The following is a 10,717-nucleotide window of genomic DNA, read 5'->3' as shown; positions in this document are numbered from 1 at the left end:
AGTAGCTGGAAGGAGAAGGGGGAATATGCCTGGGAGTTGACAGGCAGAAAGGTCAAGGCTGTTTTCCCTGGGGAGCACGAGGTCCAGGAGCTGACCTGGCTTCCAACCCTGCTGCAGCAGGTGTTGCCTGAGTTGGGGTAAGCTGCCAGGTTGTCTTACTTAGACACATGAAGGATCAGACATAGGGTTCTGGTGGATTTGGGGTGCCTAGAGTTTTTAAATTGGCCAACCAAATCAGCCTCAGCTTGCAGTAGAGGTAATAAACTTATTAACTTACCAGTAACCCCAGGCTCCTAGGTCTGAAGAATAGGCTGTAACCTTCTCCAGTTTGAGGGTGTGGTCAGCTAACCTGTGGAGAAAGGCAGTGTCCATGAATCCTGAGTCTGACCTTAGCTTTGACCTCAGTCCTCACACTGATTGTTTGCTGAGATGTGAAGAGAGTCTGTAACATGACAGTCCACAATCTTTGTATGATTAATGTCAGTGGGGATGGGCTGGGACCCCACATCTCCCGCCCCCAGTCAAAATGGGAAATGGCTGTAGGGAGTTCAAACTCTGAAGAGATCCTGGAGAGAGAGTCTGGGATGCTGAGTCCCCAAACTCTTGACCTCAGCTGCCTCCCTCAGGAGCCAGCTGTGGCTCCCTGAGCTGGCGGACAGCTGGATAGAGAGACAAGAGACCAGTATACAAGAAACAGGGGCTCCTTAGGCATGGCTGGGGGTGGGGAGCTGGGATCTGGGGAGCAGAAGACTTCCTGCAGCTGTCAGGTGTATCTGCGGGCTATAACCAGGGGGTGTCGAGCAGCTGGCACTTTGAGGATCAGAGGGACCGTTTGTCAGCTGTAAGAACATGGGGCACAAAGGAGCTCCATGGAGTGTCTGCAGACCCCGTAAGCTGAGGCTGTTACATGTGTCGGTGCTGCGCAAGGCACACATCCAACAGCCTGAGCTCCTATAGCCTTGCGCTAGCAGCATCTCACCAGAGGGCTTAGGACATGTTTGCGTATTTAGATGGATTGTTGGATCTTTGCCAGCTAATATGGGGAGTAAGCACCCTGGTTGTTGTGGGCAGTACACAAGGCAATCCCAGGGGAGGGGTGGAGATTCTCCCCCCACCCCAGTTCTTGGCTGCACTGTCCCACTCTGGCAGGCTGCCTGCCTCCTATTTCCGTCGGGCACCAGGGTAACAGGGACACATTAACGTCGTCTGAGCCAGGAGACACCCAGCCAAGGTTGGGACGTGTGGGGGGGGAGGGTCTCTGAGGGATCTGTCTATAGAATCCTGGAAAGACTCCCACAGATCCTTAAGGGGCTTGTAGCCCCTTTTTCTATGTGCTGTTTGATTCACAGCCCCCACTGAAATCCCAGGAGTTCTCTGCACCCGTGAGGGCTGCTGTGGAAGCTAGAGACAGGGAGCCTTGTGTAGAGGGAGTCAGCGGGGCCAGTGCTGGGAAGAAGAGTGCCCCCCCATTCCTGCTGTCCTCTTGGCTGAGATTCAGAAAGGTCTTTTTTTCAGCCAGTGTCAGAGCCGCTCAGCTGGGGAGGGAGGGACGGGCGGAGGGAGGGAGGGAGGGAAGGAGGACAGGCAGGCAAGCAGGCGGTGGGGGGAAGCTGGGGAGTAGGACCAGAGCTGTGAGCACTGCACTGGAGACAGGACAGAGGACCCAGCCTGTGACCAGCTGTGGAAACCCAGCCAGGCTTGCAGGGGAGCCAAGCCACCACTCCATTCTTCTTCCCTGTTTCCTACTTCTGTGTGGGATCTGAGGGATTTCTAGGACCTGTTCCCCCTACTCTCTGGGCAGACCATAGAACTCAGAAGCTGGGGCCCTTGCCTGCCCACTTTAGAACGAGGCCATAGCTCCTGTGACTTAGGGGCTTCAGCTTGTGGAGGGGCTTCAGCTTGTGGAGATGCCAGCAGCCCGTCGATTTCCTGGCCTTGAGCTCTCCTTCCCTCTCCTGGCCAGACTGCGGCGACGACTGTATACAGTGAGTGGGGGCCTCAGGGCGGGACACGGACTGGCTCTGGACAGGGTTGGCCCTCAGTAACCAGTAGCGACTGTGTACAGAGGGGCAGGGAGTAGGCGTGAGGGACACCTTCCTGAGGTGTGTGGGTTGGGGTGCTTTTCCTTTCTGTCCCCTGCATTCATCCATGTGTGTGTGTGTGTGTGTGTGTGTGTGTGTGTGTGTGTGTGTGTGTGTGGCGGGGGCGGGGTCTGGGTGATTGGTCTAGGGTGTGCTCGCATGCAGGCCATTGAGCCGTGTGTGTCACACACAGCTGGTGTAGATTCCACAGCAGGATATGGGCCACACACAGAACTGGAGACAGCCTGAGCTAGAGGTCACTGCTCTAGTGCCCCGTGTTTCACAGACAAAGACGCTCGGGCCAGAGGGAAACATAGGGAGGTCACTCCAGCCTTAGCAGTAGGAACGGGACGAGACCCCACCCCACCCCTTTTTCATTGCTGGACCCCAGAGTTCCTCCTAGGCTTCATATCTCTCTTTTCCTCATCAGCCCTGTTTCTGGGTTGGGGAGCAGGGAGGGGAGCCAAGCAGAGAGGTTTCTTAGCTGGTCAGTCAGGGAAAGGAAACAGGCTGCACTATGCTTTCTAAGCAGCTTCAGGAGAGGGGCCTCTGGGTCTCATTGAGCTCTCCCTGCCTGTCCAGGAAATGACTCTGAGCTGTTACCTGGAGTCAGAAGACAGGAATGGGGAGCCTGGAGCCTAGGGCTTGAGGAGGTGGGGAGAGGGAAACCTGGTGGCTTGTCCTGACAGGGGTCAGTAGCCCCTTATCTGGAACCCCCACCACCACCACCACATAGCCAGCAGACCACTTTGCTCCAGGGCCAAGACAGTGAATGGTGGAGCCTGGCCCGGTGATTCCTCACTATCATCTGTGGGCTTTACTCCGGAGCCAGTGGTACCCGACACAACTTGGTTTGCAGACAGACAGTGGTATTGAGGGGGAGAGAGTGAGTACAGCTAGTGCTTAGAACCGGCATGGTAACTATAGTTCTTTCAATTTTATCTTACTTTACTACTTAATGCGTATGGGTGTTGCCTGCAAGTATGTCTTTGCGCATTGTGTACAGTACCTGAAGAAGCCAGAAGAGGGAATCAGGTCACCTGTAACTCCAGGTGACTTTGAGCTGCCATGTAGGTGCTGAGAATTGAATCTGGGTCTTCTGGAGGAGTGTTCTTAACCTGAGCCATCTCTCTAGCCCCATAACTATAGTTGTGAAGTATTAATATGTTTGCTGCCCTTCACAAAATTACTAAGAGTGCTACATACTAAGTTTCTGTAGAGCCAGTAAACATGGTCTCAAATAATAATATTTGGAGAGATAAAGGGAAGTAGTTGTAGCATTTGTGTTTTGTCATTTACTGCTGAAGTAGGAGAGCAGGGATGCTTAGACCTCAGTAGAGCCACTGACAATGGAAGTGTCAAGATAATAATGGCACATTCTTCTCTGTTTCTCATCCAGATAGTGAACTCTGCCATGTTGCAAATAAAGTAGAATTTCCCTCAGTTTATACGGCAGACAGTTTAACATTTCAAGGGAAATCGGGTCCCGCTGAAACTACAAAAGTATTTTCATGTTTAAATGTGAAATGGAATCTAAGTCCTTGGTTTCTGATCATTCTACACTTGATCTTAGCCAAAAGGCCGAGAAGCGATTGTTTCTGATCATTCTAAAAGTTTTTATGTGCGTGAACTAAGTTGTGTGGAATTTGTATGTTCAGTTCTGTCCTGTGCGCTCCAGAATAACTAATGTTCTTATCCCCCTACCACCTGCTAAATGTTGCTAACCCCCTCCCCCTTACACATGCACTATGACCCTCTCTCTGGACGGTTGCACAGTCCTTAGGAGAGCCATTCAAACAAAGGACTACAGCTTACTATTTGGAAGCCACCCGCCAGCCCAGCTGCCTCCCTCAGTCCTTGGTTGAAGAGCCAGGGTTTGAACCAAGGGTTTGCCATTCTCATTTGTCACTCTATGCTGCGCTGAGCTGCCTGGGAAAGTCTGAGCTCCTGGCACCGCGTTGGGAATTGTGGGAGCAGGAGGCTGATGCTGGGCCTGCGGTGGTGTGTGCCTGTTCTTACTGCATCTGTGTTGAGAGCGCACTGTGTTCAGGAGAGGGTCTCCTGGGCCCTAACCACACAACTGATCTGGGGCTCCTCTGAGCTGCTCCAACTCAGCTGTTTTAGGTAGCAAGAGAGTGCTTTGAGTTCTGTAGGATGTGGGCGAGCCAGGGGCACGATGGGCAAGTCTGCCATCTGCTCACATCCTTTGGCCCTCAGCTATTCTTTCATTTCTACAGAGGCTGGGGAGCAGCAGCATGCAGCCGGAGGAGGGAACAGGCTGGCTGCTGGAGCTGCTGTCTGAGGTGCAGCTACAACAGTATTTCCTGAGGCTCCGAGATGACCTCAACATTACCCGCCTGTCTCATTTTGAGTATGTCAAAAACGAAGACCTGGAAAAGATTGGCATGGGCCGGCCTGGTAGGTAGCCCACAGGCCTTGCTTCTCTTTTACCGTTCACCTCGTTTGTATTCAGCGTGGCCCAGCACAAGAGGAATCTTCATCATGGCAGCTGAGAGCTTTGCCAGCCTTCCCCTGACCTGAGATGAGTGGGAGGCCTGAGGAGAGTGCTGTTCACAGGGTGCCCAGGGAATGGTTTGGTTGTAAATGTGAGTTGGACTTTGAGGAGATGGAGTTGTAGAGCTGTGACCACTCAGAGCTAATTGCATACAACTTTTTTGGCCTTCTCTCCAGGTGCTGGGTATTGAATTTAGGCTTTACCAGTGCTGCCTGGGTGCTCTGCCAGTGAGCACACCCCAGCCTCCCTGCTCCCACCCTCTTTTCAAGAGATACTGAGGGGTTGGGGATTTAGCTCAGTGGTAGAGAGCTTGCCTAGGAAGTGCAAGGCCCTGGGTTCGGTCCCCAGCTCCGAAAAAAAGAACCAAAAAAAAAAAAAAAAAAAAAAAGAGATACTGAACCTAGGACCTTTCATGCGCTAGGCAACGGGCCCCATGACTTTAGCCCTGGCCCGCCAGTTCTGCACTTTGGTTTTGAGACAGAATGTCAGCAAGTTATCCAGGGTAGCCTTGAACCTTCAACCTATTGCTCTGGCAGACCATGGCCGCAACCTCCTCCTGTCTTGGCCTCCCTGATAGCTGGGGTTGCAGGCCTGTGCTACCAGATCTCTCTCTAGTCTTCCCCCTTGGTGTTTGATCAGATCTTTGTGGGATATATTTCCTGTGTCTCATTCGTTTGATTCTGAACACCAGTGGGGTTAATGCCAAGCGATCTACAAGGAGAAGAGAAGACAAAAAACTCAGGTGGGACTAGAGAGATGGCTCAGTGGTTAAAAGTGTATGCTGTTCACTTATAGAGGACCCCGGTTTGTTTTCTGCATCTAAGTCAGGTAGCTTGTGTGACTGTCTGTAGCTCCAGGGGTCTGACACCTCTTCTGGTCTCCATGGGCACCCTCACACATAAGGCGTATACATACACTGACACACACACAATACATAAAAATAAAAAAATCTTTTAAAGAACACCTCTTGGTCTGCTAACACACTGATACTTAAATCTTTTGCTTCTTTCTAAACTAAAACTAGCAGTTACTATTGAGAACTTTATCAGGGTCTGTGGGTAGAGCTCTATTGCTTGCTTAACATCCGAGAAGTTCTGGGTTTAATTCCCAGCACAGAAACAAACCTCTTAAGAGGTGGAGGCCAAAGGATCAGTAAATTCAAAGTCATCAGCTACATGGCAAATTCATCTAACCCAGGCTACAATAGACTGTTTCAAAAAAAAAACCACAACCAGAAACTTTACTGTGTCCAACTCAAAATAGCCAAATGTTTTACAAGCTAAAGAGAAAAAAGACAATAACATACTCTGCTTTTGGCTTAGATAGTTGATGTCTGTCCTAGGTAGGGACACCATTGCTGTGTGAAACACCATGAGAAAGCAGCCTGTTGAGGAAAGGGTTTATTTAATTTTCACATCACTGTTCTTGAAGGATGTCAGGACAGGAGCTGTCAGTAGGACAGGAACCTGGAGGCAGGAGCCGATGCAGAAGCCATGGAGGGGTGCGGCTTACTGGCTTGCTCATGATTTGTTCAGCCTGCTTTCTGATAGAACCCAGGATCACCAGCCCGGGGATGGCACCGCCCATAGTGGGCTGGGCCCTCCCCATCAATCACTAAGAAAATCCCCTACAGGTTTGTGTATAGCCCAGCCTTATGGAGGCATTTTCTCAATTGAGACTCCTTTGATTACTCTAGCTTACGTCATATTGACATAAAACCGTCAGCACAGTGTCTGATGTCAGTAGCACAAGAGAATTTTATGGGATGTAAACCTTAGAGTGGAGAAAACTGTGTATTTTCTTGCCTGAATTGTCTGGAGAGTTGGCAAGGTAATTGGCCAAACTACAACCGTTCAGTTTTGATGCGTAAACGCCTCCAGCAAGTTTGAGACTCACCCGAGGTAGAAGGTAGAGATTGGGTGAATGAAATTCCTGGCTGGCCACTGATTCGGTTGGAGGCATTGACTTGAGCAGTAGGTATCTAGTGGTGGGCCTACCCCACGAACTGAGGCAGCTGGTCGGCTGACAGCAGCCTCTTTGGGAGGGTGTGTGAGCTGTCTGACAGACCTCGGTTCATTTTGCCTCCTTGCAGGCCAGAGGCGGCTATGGGAGGCTGTGAAGAGGAGGAAGGCCATGTGCAAACGCAAGTCATGGATGAGCAAGGTATGTGGGTATGCTGTGAGGGGTGGAGGGCACCCCAAGGGCCTCACACGACTGGCAGCCTAGGAGCCTTCTCCTGTTGCCCAGAGGTATAATCTCACCGATTTCCCTCACACTTTGTACAAACCTCCTCCCTCTGGGCTCTTATCTGGCAGGGCACTTGTGGTGCTGCCTGGCTAAGTGTCTGTCTCTGCCACAGACAGACACGTGAATGGCCTGTGTGCAGTAAGGGTTTCACCGCCTCTCTATGTGCAGGACTTGTTGACAAGTGCTGCTTCCTTTGAGTGTCGGCTGGTGTCCAGAAAGGGGTAGCGTAGGGGCGGGGTGCTGTCTGGACATCTTTGCCTGGTCTGCCTGCCCCCCAACACTTCCCCCATGCTCTCGAGTCTTCAGGTCTTCAGGCTCCTTGGTCATCTGGCTCTGCTGACAGTTTCCTTCCCCACAGTTCCCCTCACCCATCCTAATTTGGGTCTGTGGTGTTGTGAGTCCCTGATCTGACTCAGTGGAACTTTGCCCATTGTCTAGAAGACAATGAGAGAGGAAGTGAGCCAGCCAGGGCCTCCCTCCCTACTTCTGGCTTCAGAACTGGGGTGAGGGGTGAGCAGGGCAGAACAGCTGGACAGGGATTGGGCAGTAGAGATTTTCTGGCTGCAGTCTGGCAAAGGGGCTGTCTCTTGAGAGCCTGTGGCCTTTTCTGGGGACACAGTCCTGGTCCATTGCCCAGGTTTTAGCAGAGGATGAATGCGTTGAGACCTATTGACAGTAGAAGAGAGAAGCAGTGTGGGATTTTGGATCTTGCCCCAGCTCATAGTAGGTCTCTGGGTGATCAGTGGCCCTCTCTGAAGTTGTCATGACTCCAGTAAAGCAGCGGTGGCTCCATTACCCAGCTTACTGTGCAGGGCTGTGGGAAGGCCCCTCGGCTGCCGTGACTGAGGCAGATTTTGTAAGTTGGATGTTACTGGCAAATATTAGGAATTCTATTTCTGGGAGGAGGGAGCAGAATCCAAAAAGGTCCTCAGATTTGAGCTGCCCCTTAGGGACAGAGGTGCATATTTTACAAACCAAAGCAGACCTGGCCTCTAGGTTCTCCCAGCATCCCTCAGTCCCTAACTGGCATACCCTGCCCCCCAACTCAGAACATTCCAGCCCAGGGACTGCTGTTCCCCTCAGAAGCTCTTCCCTATATAATCCAAACACTTTGATCTCTCTCCCTCCCTCTCCTTTCTCCTTCCTTCTCTCTGCACATCCTTTCTCTCTTTCTCTTTCCCTCCTCTGCCCTCAATCCTTGGGGCCAGTGAATTCGCCCACCCGAAGCAGCTTCCCAATAAACCTGCCTTTAGTGTAATCTGATCTGGTTTAAGGTGGCTCATTTCACAAACCGGGAGAAGTAACCTACACTTAGCACATGCCGGGCAGGTAAGGCTGGCCAACTCTTAGGGGGCTGAGAAGAGCCTGTAGCTCTTAGAGCTTTGGATGCCCCAGTGGAGGGGCCAAGTCAGATTGCATGGCCAGGTGTATTCACTCATAGTCCTTCTCTTCCTGTCTCTTGACCTTTGGTCCTTCTTTCTCCGAAGTCGACCTTGGAGACCCCTTTAGTCTTCCTTCCTTCCTTCTCAGCCTTTAGCTCTACCCCCCCCCCCCCCAAATAATCCAGCTGTCTTCCCAGGCCCTTCTCCAGTGAAGACTGGCTTTATCTGCCACACACACACACACACACACACACACACACACACACACACACACACACACACCACATACTCATGGTTCAACCTCATACTAAAATTATCTTCTCCCCTGGGCAGGATGAAGGGCAGCCGACTCCCCAGGGAGGATAGAGACAGACAGCGCCAAATGGTTAACCCAGAGAAGGGGCCAGGGCTAAAAATGGACAGGGAGGTGTTTGGAGGGCCCCTCAGGCTCCTACCCTCTCTTTGTATGCTAGGGGCAAGAGAGTGTGCTGTTTAGAAGGTTCAGGAAGGGAAGGGTAGGATGGGGAGGAGCTGAAGACCAGGGCTGGGGCTTGGGGTGTACCTGGAGGGCTTTGGGCTATCTCTGTCTTCATAGACCATTTTGGGCTAACTTCAGCTTCAGCCACAGGCTGCATATTCATCTGTTTTTGCCGCCTACCCTGAGGCTTCGGCAGTGGGTTCCCAGTTAGGGTATATTCTGAAAGTGTGTTCCTTTAACAGGCAGCTCAGCAAAGCCAGGAGCTGTCTGAGGCTTACCAGAGGGTGGGACTGAGTGACTCTGGGGCCCTGGGTTCCATCTGGCTCCTGGCTGCTTTCAAACAGGTGTTCAGTGGAAAGCGGCAGGAGGCTGAGTTCCCTTCCCATCACTCTCAGAGCACCTTCCGGAAGCCCTCCCCCACCCCAGGGGGCCTGGCAGGGGAGGGGACCCTGCAGAGCCTCACCTGCCTCATTGGGGAGAAAGACCTGCGCCTGCTGGAGAAGCTGGGAGATGGCTCCTTTGGCGTGGTGCGCAGGGGTGAATGGGATGCCCCTGCAGGGAAGACGGTGAGCTCTGGGGTGGGCACCTCTCCCCTTCTGTCAGTAGACAAGTGACTAGGGGCAGGTTGTAAAAAGCACTCACCTTTTGAGCCATGTTCAGGTTTAACTGAGCACAGTGGTTTTTTTTTTTTTTTTTTCTTTCAAGTCTAAAAATAGTTTGCTTACCGTGAAAGAAGGAAAAGCCAAGGCCTGCAGTTCCCGCTGCCTGGCTGAGGTAGGGAGAGCTGCAGTTGCCTCCCCTCCACCCGAGCCCTGCAGGTGTTTTGTTGAGATACAATTTTGTGCTGGGACAGCATCTTACTGGGTAGACCAGGGTGGCTTTGAACCTGCAATGACAAAGTATTTTCTGTCCCTTTGTCCTTTCCTTCCTCTGTGGTATTGGATTAGCCTTGAAGCAGGTGCTGTACCACTGAGCTGTGTGTCTCCATTGCTAAGATATAAATTTGATTTACATTTTAAGTCATAGCCTTTTTTTTCTTAATTATATTATAATTCCCTAGTGGATAACCACACACAAACACACAGGTCAGGGGTGGGGGATACAGATTATCTTAACTACATTTATGGGCCAGAAGCTCTTCCCAGACAGTACATTAATGATGCTAGTACTCAACAGGATTTGTCAAGCCCTGACCACTCAGCACCCCCTTCTCCAAGGGGGGCTGCTGTTGGAACCTGCAGTTCCATAGATTATGGCCTTATAGTGAAACTGTATTACTGTTCTGTCTTTATATTGCTCCTCTCTTAACTTATTGTCACTGCTAATTCGGGAATTTTCCCAGGAAGAGGAGGCACCCACCTTTAGTCAGGCAGCTGCCATCCGTACGCAGGGCAAGGGGTGCAGTATGTAAACTGATGACATGCTTACCCACTCAGAGGGACAGGTCTGAGACAAGAGTCTTTGCAGAGTTGGAAGGAGCAGTTAGCTCAGTGTTGGGGACCATGAAAGGTCTAACTCCCTGAAAATCCTGCGCTGGGCAGGTGAGTGTGGCCGTGAAGTGCCTGAAACCTGATGTGCTGAGCCAGCCCGAGGCCATGGACGACTTCATCCGGGAGGTCAATGCCATGCATTCGCTAGACCACCGAAACCTCATTCGCTTGTACGGTGTGGTGCTCACACCACCCATGAAGATGGTGAGTGCCTGGGTAAGAGGGAGGGTCAGAGAGCACCCTGCAGGGCTGGGCCCCCAGACGCGCTCTTCCTCCTGCCTGCTCTAGTCTCCTGCCTCATGTGACAGAGGGGCTTGTTTACTAGGGTACTGCCTGGTACTATCATCTCTAGATTTTCTACTGCTCGTTGGCAAGGAGATGTGCCCATAGGAGTGGCTGGCCCTTGACTTGAGTTGATCTTTGGAGTTCCTTGCCTGGGCCCCTTTGGAGAGCTTTATTCTGAGGCTTAGGTTTGTGAGGTGGCTGAAGGGACAGGATAGGCCTTGAATGTTCTATGGTAGCGC

The 10,717-nt window shown here is 51.7% G+C and overlaps 1 protein-coding gene and 1 pseudogene across 24 annotated transcripts in view; one reads left to right on the top strand and one right to left on the bottom strand.

Moving 5' to 3' along the window:
- Tnk2 (tyrosine kinase, non-receptor, 2) overlaps window positions 1-10,717 on the top strand; it is a 39,280-nt gene that overhangs the window by 15,218 nt on the left and 13,345 nt on the right. For 8 of the 24 annotated variants that reach the window (XM_039088309.1, XM_039088315.1, XM_039088311.1 and 5 more), the window contains exons 1-5: window positions 1,583-1,985; window positions 4,319-4,499; window positions 6,689-6,759; window positions 9,048-9,269; window positions 10,245-10,397. In XM_039088309.1, the coding sequence (XP_038944237.1) occupies window positions 1,908-1,985; window positions 4,319-4,499; window positions 6,689-6,759; window positions 9,048-9,269; window positions 10,245-10,397 (705 nt within the window). In that variant the 5' untranslated portion in view covers window positions 1,583-1,907. 24 annotated transcript variants of the gene reach the window in all.
- LOC120095795 (U2 spliceosomal RNA) lies at window positions 3,555-3,674 on the bottom strand (annotated as a pseudogene).

This window comes from Rattus norvegicus, chromosome 11 (assembly GCF_036323735.1).
Source record: "Rattus norvegicus strain BN/NHsdMcwi chromosome 11, GRCr8, whole genome shotgun sequence".
In the NCBI taxonomy this organism is placed as follows: Eukaryota; Metazoa; Chordata; class Mammalia; order Rodentia; family Muridae; genus Rattus; species Rattus norvegicus.
Note: the sequence above shows the minus strand (reverse complement) of the source record. Positions and strands in the feature narration are given on the sequence as shown.